The 22187-nt window shown below is 34.4% G+C and overlaps 1 protein-coding gene across 1 annotated transcript in view; it reads left to right on the plus strand.

The window, feature by feature from the left end:
* Positions 1-22187, plus strand: part of FSIP2 (fibrous sheath interacting protein 2) — a 91970-nt gene that overhangs the window by 42704 nt on the left and 27079 nt on the right. Inside the window, exons 14-15 of the mRNA XM_059395494.1 lie at positions 579-9471; positions 11436-20971. Coding sequence (XP_059251477.1) covers positions 579-9471; positions 11436-20971 — 18429 coding nt within the window. The remainder of the gene's footprint in view (positions 1-578; positions 9472-11435; positions 20972-22187) is intronic.

Here is a 22187-nt window from a genome sequence, read left to right on the forward strand (position 1 = left end):
CTTTTAACAGTTAGCTGCATTCATTTCCATTTATGCAAATCATAGGGTCACCTCTGCAGCAGAGAATGGGAAGAAATGGCTTATTTTTAATCCTTATATCTTAGCTAGACAGATGTCTCTGAAGGCACCCAAATGTTTTGACCACATCTGTTTTGAAAAATATTTTGTAATAAATAACCTGGGATATTATTAAACAATACCATTGGATTGTAGACACTGCTTTTTCTTGCCAAAACTCGTGTTCTTTGGGAGACAGCAATTTGGTGATTTTTGTTTTCTATTTTTAAGCATAAAGTCATTTATCTCAACAACAAATGTTGGGGGAAGACAACAGAAAACTTGGAGGGAATGTGAATCAAATAGAAACTTATAAAAAGAAATTTACTATAGTACAGAGTAAGCCAACTTGAAAGTAATCTGAAAGTCTAAAATAAATTCTTTACTATGTTCTTTTTATAACCATGATGGTATCCTGCTAGGTACTGTTTGATATAAAAAAATTAAATGTTACCCTCTGTCCCAGAATGGAATAAGTTGTTCCATGATTTTCTCTTCATTCCTGCTTGCCTCTTTTCCAGGTAACTTCTGAAGAACTGAATAGTATAATTCAGAATATAATGACCTGGGTTGTAGCTACAGTGACCAGTATATTATACCCAGCCATCACAAAGTATGAAGAAAGGTTGCGAACGAAAGCATATCCAGTGTCTGATGAATCTATCCTCTCATCAGACAGTTCAAGTTTCTGTAGCACATGCAGTGAAGAGTTTACATATGGAAGCTACACATCTGCTACAACTAAAACATTTCAGGGAGAACCCTGTACGTTTACAGTTGACCTATCAATAAAGCAGCCAACCACACCTTTAAAACCACCTTCTGCCCATGTGGAAAGAATAACTGTGGGTAAAACATATCACGTGGAAGGACAATCTATATCATCTGAACTCAAATATAATAAAACCAGTATGACATGTGCATATCCTAAGCTCAGAATTTGTAAATCTGATAGTCACCTTTTAGCATCATTTGAAACAAACACAAAAAAATCTAAGGATGCCACCACTGAAACAGATGGCTTAGAGAGTCCACTGTTTCCTGATCAAAAAGCAAAAGCCATGAATGAAATGAAGAATTTAAAGAACGTTTTTGTTAACTTTAAATGTCACTTAAAAGGGGAAACTGAATTAATTTTAGAAAGTATTTTTCAAGAAATAATGTCTGATTTAACGCAGGCTATTCCTTCTATTTCTTCTGTTACTGCTGAAGTCTTTGTTGAGCAAAATGAACCTGAAAAAAGAGACTTGCTTTCCAATGTTGATATCTGCTCAGCAGCTTCAGAGATTGTGGAGAATATGCTTGAGAAGCTACAGTCTGCAGTTGAGAAAAAATGTGTTGAGATATTTTCACAAGAAGATTTGTCAGTTGACATTAAACCAAGCTTGCCACCCAGTAGAAAATATCTCAGTCCATCAAATAGAAAATCTGTAAAGGCTTCACAGCCTTACAATTTGGAACCCATGTGTGATATTGCTGAGGATATGGTACATGCCATTTTAGAAAAGCTGATGACTCTTGCATCTTGTAAAAAAAATGAACTTCCATATCTTGAAGATGCAATTAAACTTTCTGATCAGCAACCTATGACAGACCCAACATACATGTCCCTCAAAAGAGACAACAAAATGAAACATAGTCCTGAACCTGATGCAGCTAATTTAATTGTTAAAGATCAAATACAAAATTTAATGTCAAATATTTTTTCCCAGTCCTCTTTGGTTGGATATATAGAGGAAGCAATCAGCACTATACTAGAATATGTACAAACTGAACTTAATAATGAGAGACTTACTGCATCTGAAGAAACAGTAGTGTTCCTTCAGCTTCTTGATGATATCTTCACTCAGCTACATCAAGAGCGAGTAAATGCAGATATTCAAAAATGCAGACACTCTAGACCAAGAAATCTTTCTGACACTGAAGAAAAGTACAGACTTACTGGCACTAGATTAGCTAATGGTCCTAAATCTAGAAGATTGTTTCCACCTATTAATGTTCCTGGCATGGTCCTTTATTCTGAAGATGATAATGAAGAAATAGACAAAATTGTGGAAAATGTGCTTGATTCATCTTTCAAAGATGAAAAGCCAAAATCACAGAAAGGAGTTCCTGAGAATTGGTTTACAAAAGGAAACACCAGTTTTGAATATAAACGAAATAGCAAACCACCTACAAATGCTGCTTCTCAAAGAAGCAAAGTTGCATTTTGTGATGGGGGATTAAAAACTGAGCTACCATCTTTTAATAATAAAGAAATTTTAAAGGAAAAACCCTGTCTGAATACAGACATGTTGATTTTCAGCCGAGATCAACAGCACCACATACAAAAAGCTTCAGAAAGTGTAGTTAAAAGTATTTTAACAGATATGCTCAAGGACCTATCTTCTGTTTCTCCTGGTCCCTTAGACAATAAAACTGGGAAAGAAGCTTCAGTTCTTGTTTCAGAAAAATCTCAACGACTATCATATCAAGAATGGATGGACCAGATGTTTTCTGTGTCAGAAATTAGAGCAGTGTCTCGAGAAATAACAGACGCTGTGTTAAATATACTTCATAAGGCTTCAAGATGCATTCCCAATACGACCAAAAGTTCTAGTTCATCATCAGTTCACACTTCTCTAGGTACTTCTGATACTCCACACATGGTCAAAGAAGCACCAAATAAAAAGTCATTAAAAGTATGGTTTGACAGTGAAAAGAAAGTGAAATATTTATCTTCATTCAATGTAGATGCTGCAAAACCTTCTGTGTCACAATCTGAAATAAGTGAACCACAATCTATAGATGACATTACTGATAAGATCATTAATACAGTTTTTAAAAGGCTGAAGTTATTTATTTGTCCAAAATTGCAAATGGGCTTCAAACCTTCAGTTGTGGAGAAATCTTCCTTACAATCTCAACTTAGTACTTACACAACTAAAGTGGTAAACATTGTTTTGCGTGCTATCCAGAATGAACTAGAACTCAGTAAGAGAAGCCTAAATCATAGGGAAAGAGACGATACCAAATCCCTGACAGGTAAAGGATTTTTTGCTGATACTGATAAATTAGAATCTCTTGTCTCAATTATGGAATCTCCATTGTTAACTTGTATTTGTGAACTGTTATCAAGTGGACATTCTGATCAAAGCAATATATCACTCCCTTCAGATAAGCCCAAGCCTGCAACTTCATATGGATCTGACAGTACTGATAAACAAAATATTTTGCCAAATAGGCAGGATAAAAAATCTTTTTATAAATATTTGGCTACTCCATGTGCTCTCCATAGTGTTGTAAATGGAAAAGATGCCAAAGACAATGCTAGATTGCAAGTGTTAGACAGCATTGGGGAAACACTATATGAAATGTTACTTAAGCTCATAGGAGCCCATCCACACCATCAGCCACCTAATAGTAAACTAAACAGAGAAAAGAATGAAAATCCTGAAATGGCTACTCCATTGCAGTCTAATATTCAGCTCATTTCCAAAACAATTTTGGAATACATCCTTGCAAAATTATGTAGTGTTGATATGGATACCAGTTTTGCAAGTTCTGGATTTAAAGCTGTCTCCGAGTCTTTTGATATCGACAACCTATCATTTGCTTCAATTATTGAGGAAATAGCCAAATGCACTGACATAATCTCCAGGATCATTTCCAGGATGATTCAGGAGGGTAATAAAGATGTGACAAAACATAAAGAAAAAACTATTGCTCTAGTGTCTTCCAAAACAGGGAGCACAAAAGAAACACATTCAAATGAACTGAAAGCTCTAGCTTCGGATATTCTAAATGTGGTTTTTGCTAAACTGGAAGGGTTCGCTAATGGAAATTTAGAAACTCTCGGTTCTATTAACAACAGAAATGAAGAAAACAATAAGACAAACTTGGAATATGAAAGTCCCAGTATTTTCACAGACACACATGAGGAACTATTGCAGTCTGCTTTATACATGAATGCAAAGAAGATATCAAGTACTATTTTGAAAGCTATTCAAACAGAGTTAAATATGAACTCATTAGATTTGAGGACAAGTACAAATACCCCACCACCTGAGAAACAAACGCTTAAGAATATAGTCAATTTAATTTTAGATGCAGTATCCGCAGATATGTTTAATGAAACTGAATCTGAAGAGGGGAGCATTGAAACTTATCGATACAGGCCATCCTATGGAAATTTTCTTCCTGGAGGAGCTGAATCAGATTCATTTCTAGAAGATGTCTCACATACAGAGAAAGAATTCATTGGGGAAAGAACGTTACTAAGAGAAGAAGCTAAATCAGATTCTCTTAAACAATGGGTTCTAGAAAGAATGTTAAACAAAATTGAAGTTAAACTCAAAGAACCACAGAAATCTCCAATTGTTCCCATTATAAGAAATATTTTGAATGAAATTTTTCAAAATGCTTTGGTCGACCAACTAAATGTGCTTTCTCTCTCCCACTCTCACTTAAACAGCATCATTCACAATGTTGAGGGGCCAATTCCTCAAACATCTGTTCAATTTATAGATAAAGTCATAGGCTCTTTAGTGTCTGAAGCAGATGTAATCGTAGTGGCAGATGATGTTGTTAGAACGGTATTTCATAAACTTTACTCAGCTGCTATGCCGGAAAGAAATACAAGTGAAAATAGGTATAAAACCATCACCTTTAGAGCAAATGTTTCTTTACAAGAACACACCAGATTCAGTGTTGACAAACAGGCCAAAGTAAATGTAGTTGAAGATATTGTACAGGCAATATTAACAAATTTAGAGACTTTTGCTACTTCCAAAGTAAAATCTCTCTTCTGTCCCCAGATCAGCTTCACTGTTCCAACAGCTTTATCTTTTCAGCAGGATAAAAGTGCATTAAGCAAAGCATTATCAGCCAAAGATTTGTATTCTGATGATCACTTGTCCTCTTGCTCAGTGGATCATATTACATCAGAAAAGACCAACTCAGTGTGCCAACTCTCTTTGAATAAATTAAATACGTATGCAACAGAAGTGGCTAGAAAAATTTTACAAGGAATCAAACATGAGTTAGATAAAGAAAGGGAAAGTCCTTTCTCAACTCATAACATTGTGGTTTCTGAAAGTATTGCAAGCCAAGTTGTTAACACAGTATTAGATATCGTATCATCAAAAGGCATGTGTGACAATTCTGAGAAAGAGATTAATTCAGATCAACAAGAAGGTATTATTGAAAAGCTGTTTAATAAGAGTGAATATAGAAAAGTACTTCAGTTTCAAATACAAGGTATCATTGAAGGTATCTTATGTGATATTTATGAAAAAACACTGTATCAAAATAATCTAACATGTGCCACACCCACTCTGAAATGTAGCATAACTGGGAAACATTCCAGAGAAAATTCTGAAATATTCATCAAGGATGCAAATAAAATTATTCCAAAACTTTCAGTTCCTAAATCAGATGTCATTTTCATATCTAATGATATAGTGGATGTTGTTCTTCATAATCTCAGTTCTACTGTCCGGCTTAGCATAAATGCAAAAAATCCTACATCTGCAAGATTGCCTCTGACCTTTTGTGACATATTTTCAAAAGCAGAGTGTCAAAAGCCTCCTCTTATGGGGTCAAAAAGTGAAATAAAGACAGAGTATTTGCCATCCTCAAGAAATCTGAAATCAGCTTACGCTGATGATTGTCAGATAACTACAGTAGAGAAAGAAGATGCCAAGAAAACTGCTCCTGACCCATGTGAGGAAAATGCTAACTTCATTACTAAAACTATTTTCAATCGGTTAGAAGCTTTTGCCACAGAAAGAATAGACTCATTAATTACTCTTGCTTTCCAGTCTAAAGAAAAGTCAATTGCTAGCCTGGAACAGGAAAATTATAAACAAGAAGATAGCCTCTTTCATGAATCAAGCCAACAGGAATCAAATGCGAATGCCCTGAAAATATCCACTAAAACAATCCTCAGCCAAGAGCTCACAGATTCCACTTTTGCAAATTACAAAGAAAATGTTGGGTCCACAATTCATCTCTCCCAAGCTAGTCTTAAGGAATATGCGGACATCATTGCCAGTGCCATTTTGAAGCTTATTAAAAATGATTTAGACTTAGAAATTCAAAAGATGTATCCATATCCAAACAGCATTTCATTCCAAGAAAATATTATTGTGAGTGGAATTGTCAGTAGTATCTTAAAGAGTTTATATGATAAAAGATCTGCAAAGGAAATAAGCATTTACTCAAAAGACAATCCTAAATTGTTTTCACAACTAACAGCATCAAATGAAATATTGCTGGGACAAAGGGAGCAGGAAAAAAACAAATTATCTCCATTTTCAAAATATCCATTGGAACAAAACCAAGTAACATTGGGAAAAGAAAGCCAGAGAACTGTTTTGGAAGAAATATTTATGAGAAATGGAGAATCGAAACAAAAAGAAAAAACTGCATTGCTCAGTGGAGTGCAAGAGATTTTAACTAAATTGCATCAAAGAATAATGGATATCATAGGTCATTTGCCTCCATTTAATGATATCCCCCATTTAACATCTAACTCTAAAATTAAAACATCAGATATAACACAAAAAAACTTCTTTCAATCACAGATTAACAGGGTAACAAATGACATAGTTGAAAGTGTTTTGGGGAAAATGTACTCTATAGTTGTTACATCATTAAATGAAAATAACAAAAAAGTAGAAGCACCTGACAACAAAGATACCTTGTCTAAGAAAGCAACCTGCATCAAAGAAACTAAACAAGCAGGAAAAGGAAATAATCCCCCCAAATATGTGACACCACAAGGTTATTCTTATGCAGGCAGTCAAAGTGTCTCTCTATTAGAAGACAAATTTTTGCAGTATGCACCACTGCAATTGGGGAAGGATTTAGTCGAAATGGTTCTTAAGAAGATCATAAATTTTGCCTCAATTCATCTAGAAGAGACTTTGTCCCCTGAAAGTTTTTCTGATGAGTTGCTACCTGTAAAGTCACATAATTCCAAAGTGAGCTCTAAGAGCAGCTCTAAACCAGATTTTAAAACAAGTTTAAAAGCAAGATCAAAAGTTATTCCTTTGCCTAAATTTAAAACAAAATCATACCTAGGACCTAGTGGTGCTAAGGTCAAAAGCAAGACCAAGTTAGGTCCTGGAGAGAAGACTCCAAGAGACAGCCAGTCCAAGACTACCATTGGGCTGCCACCCACACTATCAACAGGAGATGCCAAAAACTTACTGGAAATGAGATTGCCCAATTCAGAACTAAGAATGTATGCCAAGGATATAGTAAGTAGTATTCTGGAAACAACTGTGAAAGAATTTGAAAAGGTGAAGCAAACTAAAGCAATGATAAATGTTAAAGCCTTACCATCTGATCAAATCATGGCAGCAAATAAAATAGTTAATGCAGTTTTGCAAGGATTATATGCTACAAGTAACCACAATTTGGCTTATCCAATCAAATTCTCGCATGTGGATGATCTCAGACTTTCACAGGGGAATTCAGATGCAGAGTATCTTGCCAAACCACAAGCATGTTTTTACCTGGAAAATGTTTCTTCACAGCTCGAACAGATTTTTCCTAAAGAAGGTATATTTAAAAAAATGTTTGACAAATGGCAAGCAGAATCAAATGATATGGAAAATGAGAAGTGTAAGCTAATGATGATAGCTGAAAATGTTTTGACTGAAATTCCAATAAAAACAAAAGAATTAGAATATTCTCTTTCACTTTTAAATTTGCATCAACTTGAGGATTGTGAAAGCAGGTGTTATAATCATTTCAAAGGAGCTTCTACTAGAGTTGAAGATACAAAAGCACAAATTAATATGTTTGGAAGAGAAATTGTTGAAATGCTATTTGAAAAATTGCAGCTGTGTTTTTTGTCCCAGATACCCTCCCCAGATAGGAAAGGAACTCTAGGAAAGAGGAAAGAATATATTAGTACTAAAAGTAAATATGATTTGCCAGTCAAGGACATCCTTAGCAGTGTACCAATATATAACACAAAGACAGTAGACCAAATTTCGTTGGGCTCCAGCAACCAAATTGTTCAAGATATTGTAGAAAGGGTTTTAAATATTTTAGAGTCATTTGTAGACTTACAGTTTAAATATATCTCTAAATATGAGTTTTCTGAAATTGTGAAAATGCCTATAGAAAACTTTTTTCCTCTCCAACAAGGACTAGTAAGCAAAAAGATGTTGCCAAAATTACAACCACTAAAAAAGTTTCCTGATGAATCCAATTCAAATACTATTATTTCCAAAGAAAACATACAGAACACCATCCTACAGATTCACTCATTCCATTCAGAATTAGTTACATATGCTATTAATATTGTCAGTGACATGCTCTGTATAATTAAGAACAAGCTAGACAAAGAAATAAGCCAAGTGGAACCATCTTCTATTAGCACATTGAAAGAGACCGTTATAGCAAGTGAGATCATTGGCACACTGATTGACCAGTGTATTCATATCAATAACCTTCCAAAGAAAAGTTTGTTCCAAGGAGCAGAAAATGCCTATATTGTTAATCAAGTTGAATTAGCAACTTATATGAAAATGCCCACATCAAAGTTAAAGGAAGATAGTTCTGGGAATAATCCTTCACAAATCAGTGTACCTGGTTTTGTGTGTTACTCAGAGGAAGGTATGAAAAAAAAGTATAAGCCTTCATCAAAATTACCCTCACATCCCAGAGCCTCTGTAGAAGATACAATTAAAAGTTCAGAGCCAATGGAAAGGCTTGATTCAGAAAATATACCATCATTCTTTAAAAATGAAGTACAAAACTATAGTCCAAGGGAATCAAACTTTGGCCATTTTGACCAATTAATGCAAGGAAATAAGTCTCTCCCTGAAGGCAGTGTCTTACAAAAACTGTTTAAGAAAGCAAATGAGTCCACAGAAGCAGCATTAAAGCAAGTCATGTCATTCATAGAAATAGGAAAAGGTGAAAATCCAAGAGTATTTCATTTTGAAACTCTAAAGCCAGTTGAGACAAACCAAATTCAGACAACTGTTTCTCCACTCAAAATATCTTTAGCTGCAGAAAATATTGTCAATACTGTACTGTCAAGCTATGGCTTTCCAAGTCAATCAAACATTCATGAAAACATGGAAACAAGGAAACCATTTTTCCTATCAAATCAAAACCCTTTGTCTGTAATATCCGGAGGACAAAAGAATGAGGAGAAAAGTTTGCTTAGAATGTGGGATAAAAAAATAAGCTATATACCTGAAGAAGAAAATAAAAAACCTGAAGCCAGCAGGGAAGATTTTTCTTTATTGCAAAAATGGGAAAGTAAGAGATCCCCAAATGGAAAGGCTCTGAAGGAAGTTAAAGTAATTGCTTTTGCTGATCATGAACTGGGTCCAAAGGAAATTCATTTGGTAGCAAGACATATCTCCACATCTCTGGTCACATATTTCAAGAATTTTGAAACTAGAGGTAAGCACGAAATAATCTGGCATAACAGAAAAAAACAGGTATTTTTAAAACAATTTATGGGTTTCTTTTTTCTTTTTTTTATGACAATAGCATTGGAAATGGAGTATTTAATTACTTCTTAATATACCAGGATACCAGAAAAGAAAAAAAAAAAAAGTTTGACATTCACATGGTTTGGATCTGAACAAGTCTGCTGTTCAGTTTTCCATAACTACAGATGAGAGAAAATGGCATTACTTTAAAGCAGAGCATTGTGGTTGAGTGTGAGATAGAAGCTCCGAAAAGTTTTTAAAGTTTTTTATGCATGACTTCTTTATGATCATGCCAAATATATATGTAATTGATTGAAGGTTAGTGATTCATCTTTTCAAGGTGAACAGTTGAACTCTTTGCCATTATTAGTCACAATGTATAAGAACAGTGTATTAACCATTTATTTTGTTCGTATTCCAGTATTCTTAAATTCTTTAAAATCTGAACATCTCCTAACAGAGCCATTTTCATTCTTTTTCTAAGAAGTTGAATCATATGTAAGAGCCATTTTTTTTTTGTATATCAAAACCTGCTGATTATTGGCAATGTCTTTACTGGCAATATTCCAATAAAGCATAGTACCCCTGAACTGGATCAATAATTCCAGTTACCAGTAACCAGTTGCTATAATACCAGTTCACATACATTACTTGCCAATCATTCAAACAGGAATACACATCCTACCAGTCCTAACCACCTGCATGGGCGTTCATTTCCCATCCTTAAAACTGTCATTCTTTCAAGATGGATAGCTGTGTGTCTGCAGTTTCAAGCTCATAAATGTATTTTCTCCAAACTAAACTTTGAGAATTATAAAGAAAAACAAAACAGAGAAGATCCATGATTTCATCCCACTGGTATTTTTCTCTACCAAATCTATTCTCTATTTTCAGACACATTCAGGGCCTTCCAGTGATTTTACTCCTGCTCCTTATTCCTTTTGGAATACTCTTTCCTCACTTTCTTCATCTCAACATAGCCAAAGTCTGCCTAGCAGTCAAAGCTCAGCTCTAAGCTTCCCATCTCCACAGTTTTGCCTAATATTACATGCAGAGGTATAACAGATGATTAAGTGTTGAGGAAGTTTTGAGAAAAAAATAGTGTGTTTCTCTGGCTGCCAGTTGAAGAAGTTGGCCATCCCAGGTAGGTATATGATTTTCAATAAATACTATTTTGAATAGAAAGAAAGAAGAGAGGTGTGACACACTAAAATCTAAGGGTTAAAATACTACTGACACTGCAACCTATCCCTAACCCTTCTGGAGTTTAGCACATTTTCATTTCAATCAAGTTATTGTTGCAACACATCTCTGTAGCCCCCTAAAAGTAATAGAGGGATGCCTGGGTGGCTAAGTCTCAGGTTACATGTCGGGCTCTTGGTTCCAGCTCAGGACATGATCTCACGGTTGTGGGATCTAGCCCCCAGTTGGCTCTGTGTGCAGCGTGGAGCCTTCTTGTCTCTCCCTCTCTGCTCCTCCCCCGACCCAAACATATAAATAAATAAATTATTTTCAAAAAAGTAACTGTTAACCTAACACTAAATATTTTCACTAAAAAATAAATTTTAAATAATTGCATGAGCTCTCTAGAGATTACTGCAGACAAGCTAAACTGTAACATCAAAACTTGGAAATCAGTTTTCTGCTCCATGATTTCCAGCTTCTTAGAGCTCCTAACCCATCTAAGAAGACAGATATCAGCACTTAATTGAGAGACTTAAATTCTTTAGGGTTATTTTCTCAATTTTCTGGCTAAAATTAAGATTCCACAGGTGGGTAATAAATGTCTGAAGAAAACCCAATTTCTTTCTTGACTATGTTTTTCTTTAGGGAGATATTCCATAGGTGAAATTCAAATGTAAATAATTATCAATATATTGATTTTTATATATTTCTCTTTATGCATGCTAAAAATGGTAATTTTTCTTCCAGTTTCCAGTGAGGAGAAGGTGTCTATTATTTCTACATTGTCAAGGAAAAAATGTGAATCAAAACAGCCTCTAAGAAGTATCTACAATGATTCTTCACTTAATCAACTTTGTGAACATCTCACTGAGTCTATCATTTGCCATTTAACTTCAAGCATTTCTGGTAACACCAAAGATAGTAGAGAAAGGGAGAAAATACTGGAAAGCCAAAATGTAGGATTTAATAGGATTATTTCTATTGATTCTCAAACGTTTGAAAGCAGGTCAATTTCTGTTGGAGAACTTGCTTTAAGAATTTCTGATATTGTTACTGAAATCCTTTTTAACAGTAACATTATAGAGGTTGACAATGCACAGCAAATGTTTCCTTTAAAAACAAAGTATATTTACTGCCCAAGAGCAGCTTCTGCTGACTTTGATAATCTCTTTCAGGATCTCTTAACAGGAGTGATTCATGTAATGTCCAAAGAAATAGGAATAAACCATCATCTTGAAAGCAATGGAAGAGAAAAATCATTTTCCATGTTTAGAAGAAATAGTGTGACCATTTGCAATGAAACAAATACCATGGAAAGACAGAAAGGCTTCAGAGATCGGAAATCATCTAATTACCAAACTGATCATCTCCTTCAAAAAAGTAAATTAAATTATCTAGCATGTAAGTTAGACAATCTGATTGGTACCCTAAAAACTCGTGAATCCAAAGAAGTAGTCAATAAAGTTTTTAATATTGTTTTAGATTTATTTTTACCAGATGAACATCCAAGTGAAGCCATGAATTCTGATAAAAAAGCAGGAACATTTTTTCCATCCTCAGACCATCAGCAAAGTAATAGCCTACTTGGAAATAACTTAGGCCTCACCCCCAAATCAGTTTTTCTTCTTAACATTGTGTGTGAGAAACTTATCAGAACACTTTTGGAAAAATGCACAAACACTGTTTTACTTGATAATAGCCCTCTTTCCAATGAAATATCAGCAGAAGAATGTAAACTTTTAAAAACACTGCAAAGTGTAGAAGATGAAGAATTTGATTTCTGTAAGGGAGAAATGGACTGTGAACAATTTCAAGGAGATTATATGTCAGACTTTTTAGAAAATCTGGCAGAAATGGATCAAGATTTATTATCATCAGACTCTATGCTTACTGTTATTTCCCACAGCTTGGTTAAATCATTGATGGACAAACTATGTCACAGTGTACAACTCCCCCAAAGTCCACCTTCTGCAAATAAGCCTTTGAAGTATACAAGAAAAGAAATGCAGTCTAGTTTCATAAATGCAAAAGGGCCAGAATTAACAGAATTAGGACAAGGTAAAGCCTTTTTAGGATTCATGAGTTACAATGGTAATGCTTTGACAGGATCCCTGAATAATCCCAGTGGGGTTAGCTCCAAAGTAAAAGCACCATTTGGCAAGAAATGTTCAGTAAATTCCGCCTCTGTGTCACCTCTCAAAAGACAGGGAACAAAAGATGTGGAGTCAATACCCATCCATAATAAGCTCTATCCAGGAGATATAAATACAGGTGTGTACTCAGCCACGTTTTTGGAGGAAATAATTTCAGAACTGTTTTTTAATCTCTCTACTTCACTGTGGGACAAAAACAAAAATATCACTGAGGACTGGCTCTATGAGATGAATACAATATTTGTTAACAATGTAGTCAATGAGTTTAATAAGGCACAAGTTACCGTTTTACGGAATGTTGAAGAAAGGCTGTGTTTTCCACCAATCCATAAAGAAACTATTAGTAGAATTGTTGACTCAGTTTATTATGATGTTTTACAGCAATATAAAGTGAAAGTGACCTGTGATGATAATCAAGCATGTGACAATACCTCAATAGCAGAACAAATAACTAATGGCATATTGTCAGAGATTTTAGATTACCAACTCCCATCTTGCCTCAGAGGAAAGCTCATTCCAAATTCCTATTACCCTCTCCAAGCTGAAATTATACTGCAGAAACTTCAAAATAACATGAGAAAATTTACTTCCCAGTTTAGGTCTTCAACAAGCTACAGCACCATGTTGTCCCACTCATTTTTGGAAGATATCATCCGAAGACTTTTATCTCAACTCATTCCTTCACCCAACAAGGCTTCCCCTTTGGGAAACAAATATTTCATGAGTTCTGATTTCAATGAAATGTCTACCTGTATAATAAATAAGGTTATATCGGCCATTTCAAAACATAAAATTTGGTTCACTATATATGATAATCAGTATCTATGTACTGGAAAAAACCTCCAGAAGATGGTGGATTCTGTTTATAGTAATATTGTGCAAATGTCTGAGTCTCTTGTTTCAATACAGAAAAGTATAGTCAGCCGAAGCCCAATTATGACTGACCGAATAGCCAGTTTTATTATCCAAGAGATTATTGAAAATCATCTTCAGCCATTTTTGTGTGGAGAAGGTTTACCTCGTCCAAAGACTCCATTGGATGCAGTATCAAATATGGTTAAGCAGGTTCTTAATGAAGTCAGAGAGTCACACAGATTCCAGACACCATCACCCTTAGGTATTTATCCAGAGACATTTGTAGGGGAAATTGTTGCCAGACTTTTATCAAAGATTTTTAATCCAAAGCACGACACTGAAATTGAACTGGAAAATATGACCCAAAAAATAGTGAACTCAATAAATAGCCATTTTAGCAAAGCTAAAATTCACTTTCTATATGATGACAAAGAACAATCTTATACCTCTGTAAATATAGATATTGTGGATGAACTTGTCACCTCAATTTATAGAAATGTTTTAAAACAGCATGGGCTAGACCCCGAAGTTGATAAAGAGTCTAAAGACAGTGATATTTTTGTGGAAAATATTACCAATTTAATTATAGCAGCTATTTCAGATTACCTTCTTCATCCACTCTTCTCTGGCGATTTGTCATCATCTTCTCATTCAATTTCAATGGCTGAGAATATTGTTCAGGACATTCTTGGTAACATCAGTAAATCTACCAAGCCAAGTCAGAGTTTATCTCCATATAACACTTTGCTTCCATACACGTTTTTAGAAGACATGATAAGAGTACTATTATCTAGAATCTTTCCTTCTGCATCTAGCATTGTTCCAGACAGAGAAACTCCAAAAGACAGATCCAGAGCAAATTTCAATGAAATTGCTTCAAAGATAATCAGTGATATTAGGATGAAAATTTCCCAACATGAAATTCGATTTTCCAAAAATGAAGAAGAAACTAAGTTTGTTTATTCAGAAGACGATGTTCAGCATCTCGTTGACTCAGTATTCAAAAATATTTCACAAAACTCTGAGTCTCAAGAACCATTTGAGCAAAATATCACAAGCAGTAGTGATATTTTTATTGATAGAATAGCAGGGTTTATCATTAAACATATCTGTCAACAACATCTTCAGCCATTTGTGGATGGAAATTTATTACCTTCTTCAGCATACACATATTTGGACAATAAGAAAAAGCAGTGGTTTTATGCCACTGTTTATTCCTCAACTTTTTTGGAAGATGTAGTCTCTGGGGTTTTAAGCAAAATACTCCACAGGGTATTAGGCATTGTACAAACAAAACCAGTAAGAGATTCAGAAGATGAACTGCTTGATAAAGCTGAGAAACTCATACATTTGATAGCAGAGGAATTCTCAAACTTTGAAGTTAGCATTCTAGAAAATGCTGAGGAACAATTGTGTTTGCCTCCAGTGGAGAGAGAGATAGTCAAGAACATTATTGATAAGGTGTACAGCAAACTGCTGCAAGAATATGAGATGGAAATAACACCTGACAAAGATTTTCTAAATGACCCAAAGACATTAGCTGCAAGGATAACCCAAATCATCCTTGCTGAGACTTTTGATTTCCAAATTCATCCAAACCTTGTAAGAAAGCTTCCTTTAAAGTCACACTCCAAACTCAATACTAATGTTTTGATGAAGAGGGTTCAATGTAACATTACCAAATCAAGATTTCAAAGGCAGACATCAACAATATATACTACCATGTTATCACATACTCATTTGGAAAAAATTGTCACTCAGCTTATATCTCAGATGAGTCCATTGGCATGCAGAACAGAACACCCAACTACTACTCAATCAGATCTAAGTAATACAGTCATAAAACTGATAAATGAAATTATGTCAATAATTTCAAAACATGCAATATGTATTATTAAACATGGAAATGGAAAACAATGTATGATTTCAGAAAAAGATATCCAGTCTATGGTTAATTCTATCTATGCTGATCTTTCATATTCAAATTTATACCAATCTCTTACAAAAGATAAAAAAGGTATAAGTAACATACCTGTCTCAAAAATAGCAAGTTTTATAATAAAAGAAATCTTTAACCACCATCTTCAGTCATTTTTATCTGGAGATAAAACTCTTGTTTCATCTGCAGTTGATCAAACAGATAAACAGAATGTAGCAGATCCTAAACAAAGAGAGTTGTCCTTCATTGTGAACTCAGCTTTCTTTTTGGAGGAAGTAATTTCTGAGCTTTTATGTAAACTCCTTTATGCATTCTCACATAATTTCTTGGCTGCTGAAAACCCAGATACAGTAAAAACCAAAATTACCAGCATTGTTACAACCTTAGTAAACTCAATTGTTCAGGAGTTTACCACATCAGAGATTTTAGTTGCAGATAACTTTGATGATGATATGCGTTTTTCAGAAGGATATAAAGAAATTGTTCAAAAAACAGTCAACCTTATTTATGAAAAAATTTTAGATGAATATAAATCTCTGATTCAAGTATACAGGGCTATACAAAGTGACACTGTTTGTTTTGGAAGAAAAATATATTATTTGCTATTAGAGGAAATTTATGATTATCAGGTGCAATCATTAGTTTCTGGAGAATTAGTGTCTTCTTCTTATTCTTCCCCGCAAGCTGATAATATCATCAGAAATGTGCTCAATGTAATCACAAGTGATAGCCATACCTTACCATCATGTATTACTGTGCTGCCTCGTTCTCTTCTGGAAGATATGATTTACAAGCTGCTAGTGCATATCTTCCCTTCACCTGACACTGAAAGTGAACTAAAAGAGGAAGAAGTTACCTCAGATTATGAGTTTGTAGATGCAACTTCAAAGCTGACAGATGAAATTATCAAAGAAATTTCTGAACATGAGATCCGTCTTGCCACAGCAGAGGAGAATGCAGAAACTATGCAATTAGAAATGATTGAGAATTTGGTTGACTCTATATGTAATAATATTTTGAAAAAATCTGAATTTCAAGCTGAAGTACAGAGAGGTGAAGACAAAAAAGGAGGCTCATTCCTCAGTAAAATAGCTGGATTCATCATGAAGGAAATCATGGATCATCATCTGCAGCCATTTTTACATAATGAAGAATCTTCCAGTGATGTATCTGAATATGGGCAAAAGCCTGTACTTAGTAAACCTGGTAAAGAAAAGACACAGCCTGCTCTATATTCAGCTACATTTTTGGAAGATGTAATTGTTGACCTTGTTCATAAATTTTATTCTCTTCCAAGTATTACTGAAGATTCTAAGAAAAAAGAAATGCTAGAGCCTGACATTGTGGGCTTAGCTATAAAATTTGCAAATTCTCTGATAGGAGAATTTAAGAAAAGTAAAATTAAAGTTCTACCAAATGCTGAGGAAATGTTTTCTTTTCCACCAATTGATAAAGAAACAGTTGACAAGATATCCAATTTTGTATATGATCAGTTCATAGGAAAATATGGCTCTAGTGATATTCAGGATGACAAAAATAACGTTGTAGCAGAAATGATTGTTGCTTTAGCTCAGAAGGCAATCTCTGCTTTCAAGATTCAACCACTTTTTTCAGGAGACTGGTCTTCCACCTTCTTTTCATTTCTAAATCCGGATAACATCACCCAAAGGGTTCAGCACCTACCACAGCAAACCTCGACACAGATAAACAGTTGCTTGAAAGGGAATGAACTTGCTTTACCAAAACAATCATATAAATACACCTCTGTAACCACAGGCCAGAAAAATGTGTCAGACACTTTGGAAATAGATAGCAGTACAATAAGTAGAAAGAAAAGTTTCAAAACTGAAGAGACATCAATGAAAAAAGGTGACATTCAAGATCCAGTAGTTACCTCTATAACTACAATTATGAAAAGCAACATGAATAACATGTTATCAGTGCCCACTGAAAATGTGACAAATGAAAATAAAGAGACAGAAAATAAAATGGAAATTTCAATAAAATACGAGAATGTATCAGGAGTCACTTGCCCAACTACTAGTGTGAAACATAAAGACAGGCAGGAACCAGATTTGAGGGTAACTCTTAAAAATAATGAAATTGAGAAGATAAGCATATCAGCTTCAAAGGATGAGAGGAGACAAGGTAATAAGTTACACACACAATCTCTAGTAGTTACTGATGTTACAGTATATGAGGAGGAAATACCTGGACCAAATTTTGAAATAAACAATGAAAAGAAGATTGACAAAACAAGGGAAAATACATCAAAAGAGGAAGACAAGCCCTTTCAGTTATCCTTGACATCCAAAGTGAGGAATACAGAGACCACAACAGAAAATATTTTGAAAACAGTTATCCAAAAGCCAAAAAAAGAGGATGAAAAAAACCTTTCATCTCAAACACATATAAATGAGAAACAGTACTCAGATTATGAATACGTTCAAAATGTCATTGAAAACATTTATGACAATATTTTAGTAGTATATCCTTCTCCAGAATCAGCAGATTATTCAAAACCCCAAACTCCCCTAAATGATACAACATCACATGTAATTCAAGAAGTTCGCCAAGATTTTACACAGTCTGTTTCAACAAAAGATTCATCCCTCTCAATTAACAGTCTTCCAATCAAAGAGAAAGAGGAAAAAGAGAAAGTGAGAAGTACAGAAAGAAGTAAAGAGACAGAGAGAGAGAAAGAAAAAGAGAAAGAGAGTAAGAGAGGGAAAAAATCAGAAATTTTGAAAAATAAGGAGATTAAAAATGAACCTAGTAAATCAGACAGTCCTCAATACACATCAAAAGGTAAACCTGGAATTGTCCCTGCTAAATTTTTAGAAGATGTTATCATCGAGATGGTTAACAAATTGCTCTTTTCTTCATCATCAGAAACACAAATAGGTGACAGATGTCAAAATGTAAGTGATGATGGTAAAAATCAAGCTGAACTTTATGATATAGCTATGAAATTTATGGAGTCACTATTGAAGGAATTTTCAGATGCTCAAATTAAGGTTTTTAGGCCACATAAAGGAAATCAGTTTTTTCCACCTGTTGATAAAGTGTCATCAGTTCCTAAAGCACTTCCCAGGCAAAAAGAAACAACTACGGACGAAACATCATCCAACATTAACAAACTAATCGTGGATAAAGTCCCACTTATGCATAAAATGACTGAAACACTATCATCAAATAAGATACCCTTCCTAGATAAAATACAAGGAATTGATAAAACACTGGTTAACAAAGTAGTCCATTCTTCTGTGTGCAATATTTTGAAGGAATATAAATCTCAAGACTCGATCTGTAAGAATATTAAAAATAATGGGGAAAATTTAGCACGAAGACTAACCAGTGCAGTGATAAATGAAATTTTTCAACATCAGCTTAATTTCATATTTTGTGATGAGGTTCCAACTTCAGCATGTTTGCCTCTGGAATCTAAGGATGTTGTTAGAAAGGTCCAAAAGGTGGTACAAACAGCCAGCAAAGAATGTCAACCATTACCACCATCTACTATCATGCTGCCTCATGAATTTTTGGAAAATGTTATTTCTGCTCTTTTAGCCAAAATTTTTTCAACAGTATCCAACACTGAAGTAGAAACATCTGAGTACAATTGGTTCACAGAACTGGATTTCCTTAAAATGAGATTATTAAATACAGTTACAATAGCAATCTCCAAAGATAAAGATATGACCATACAATATGTGGAACCTTTACATCCCAATGACGATGAAATTATTCAATTAGTGATTCATTCCATTTATAATAATCTCTTGTCACAGTATGGATCACAAGAGATAATACAAAATTGTGTAGCCAGCGGATGCAGAATCCTTTCAGAAACAATAGTTGACTTAGTTCTGAAAGAAGTGACTGGCAGTCAATTGCAAAACTATTTTTCTGGAGAGCTAACTCCACATCAGTGTGCAGAAGTTGACAGTGTTGTTGAAAATATTCTTAAAGATGTTATCCAAATTCCTGATGCTCTCCAGCCTCAACCATCACATGTTCGTATACTGCCTTATAATATAATAGAAGAAACTGCTGTAAAATTTTTATCAAAACTTTTATCTGTGTTTCCAAAAGTGGATAAGGAAAGAACCAAATCTCTAGAAACTGACATGCAAAAAATAAGCTCAAAAATATTAAATTCAATACAAGAATTTATCTCCAAAAGTAAGATTAAACTTGTATCACCAGCCAAGGAATTCCCTACTGTACCTTTAGCTAACAATGAAACTATTGAAAAAGTAGTTAGTTCTGTTTATGCCAGTGTTTTAAAGCACTCTGGCTCACACACTTCTGTATTTAAAGATTTAATGAGTAAAAGTAATGTCCTCTCTGATATAATAGGTCTTTTAATGGTGAAGGAAATTTCTAATTCTGAATTTCAACCTCAAGTAGAGGACAAAGTATCAAGTTCAGGATTAGTTCTGGAAGCTGTCAAAATTATGGAAAAAGTGCTCAAAACTGCTGATGAATCTAAGTCTCAGGAAAAGTCTTCATTCAAAAAAGGTTCTATGTTAGATGCCAGGTTTTTAGAGGAAGCATTGGCCTTGTTTTTGGCTAAGATAGTAAAGTTGCCAAGTGCCTCAAGCAAAGATGCAAGAAATTTATCAAAGCCCGAATTAAATAAAATCGCATCTCAACTGACAAAATCTGTGACAGCTGAAATTTCCCAAAGTAATATTAATCTTGTTGCTGCTAATCCTGAAGAACACCTTTTAAATCCAGAAAGTATAGAAATGATTTCTCAGGTTATTGATTCTATTTATAGTAATGTACTCCAACAGTCTGGAACCCAGGAAGAACTTTATGATGATATAAAATGTACAAACACTGTTTTCCCTAGAAAAGTGGCTAGTTTTATTATTAGTGGAGTTTCACAATTTCCATTAGATACAGTTACCAGAAAGAATTCAAATGCTAATTTCTTTGGAAATCTGGATGTTGATAGAATTATTCAAAAGGCCCAAAAGCATGCTGCTATTGATATAACACACGAGTTAGAGGAAGAAGAGTCATATCAAGATTCAACTGGAAATTCTCCAATCAAAATAGTTCCTCATTTTGGGAATAAACCCATCAAAATAGATCCAGAAATTATCTCCGAACACTTAGCAGTAATTTCTGTAAAAACTCAACCTCTTGAGAAACTCAAGATGGAGTGTTTAAGAAACACTGGACATAGTATAACAGAACTGAGAAAGGCATCAATAAATGGGAGAAGCTACTCCTTACCAGACACATCCAATATAGAAAAGATAAAGAGAGAAAGACGTTCCTCGTTGAATAAGTTGGGACGACTGGATGTAAAACCCTTTGAGGTAAGTGCAAAAGCAATAGTAAAAACAAGTGAATAGTGAGACATAGTGGTTCTGTGATTCCCTTCCTCCAACAGGCATATGGGAATGCATTTTTCTTGTTACTATCAAGCCCTATAGGAGAACTGGTTGCATGGGTTCATCCATATAGTCATATAATTTACTGGGACTTGCCATATCAGTTTAGGGGCTCACTCTAAAGGTCTCAGGCAAGTTTTCTTATGAAAATCAGTTCATAGTGCTGCTGTTTTTTTTTTTTTAAAAAGGTAGTAAAATAAGGCTGACTATTTATAATCTTCAATTGCCAATTCAGAAGAGACACAATCCTGCATAGCTCCTGTAAGTTCTTTATTGTGGATATCAAAAGCAGTTTTAAAAGGCCAGTTAATGGAATATCAGGATATATGAGGTTTCAAAAACTATCTACAAAAATTTAAATGGTTTAATTTCTCAAACTTATCGCTTATACAGTGGTAATCTTTTTACTTTGAGCAACATTTGTTAATAAACATTCCACTAAAAATCCTAGATTATACTGGTTTCTTATTATTTCACTTCAATTATATTAGCCTCTTCAAATTTTTCTATACTCTCAGTAAATGCCCAGTTTCCCCTTTTACCTGTATTCTAGACCTAGGGCAGCTACCCTAATGCTGCCATTTTGATGAACCAATTTTCTCTTGCTATGGACCTAGCTCTGCCTTAATGCTCCATACTAGGGCCCCAAATACATTAAACTAAGTAGGACTTTAAAATTATCAAAACTATGTCCTTGTTACATGGAAACTATACCACTGAGGACAGAGGGATTGTCTGGCCTATACATTTACATTGACCTACACATTTTGATTTTTGTCAAATCCCCTTATATTGATGGTGTTCACTCATTAGAGAACTGAGTGTACTTAGGGAAATAATCTGTGGCCTGGAGCAAAGTTTTATAGACCTTTTCTCCCTCGAGCATAAACTTGAGTTTTTTTCCAATGCTGTTCTACAATACACTGAACTAAGACTTAGGGCTGGTAAATATGTTAATTAGTGCTTTATGTTTTCATACTCAAATACTGAGATCATCATGAACTGAGGCATAATTTAATCTTCTTTGCCCTAAACTTTTTGGATCAGAGGACAGTCCTTTTCACCCTTAAGTTTTGTTATTATATATGTGTTCTTATCATTCTATTAGCATATTATTTAGCAGTCTTCATTTATATACAAA

Source organism: Mustela nigripes, chromosome 3 (genome assembly GCF_022355385.1).
Source record: "Mustela nigripes isolate SB6536 chromosome 3, MUSNIG.SB6536, whole genome shotgun sequence".
NCBI lineage: Eukaryota > Metazoa > Chordata > Mammalia > Carnivora > Mustelidae > Mustela > Mustela nigripes.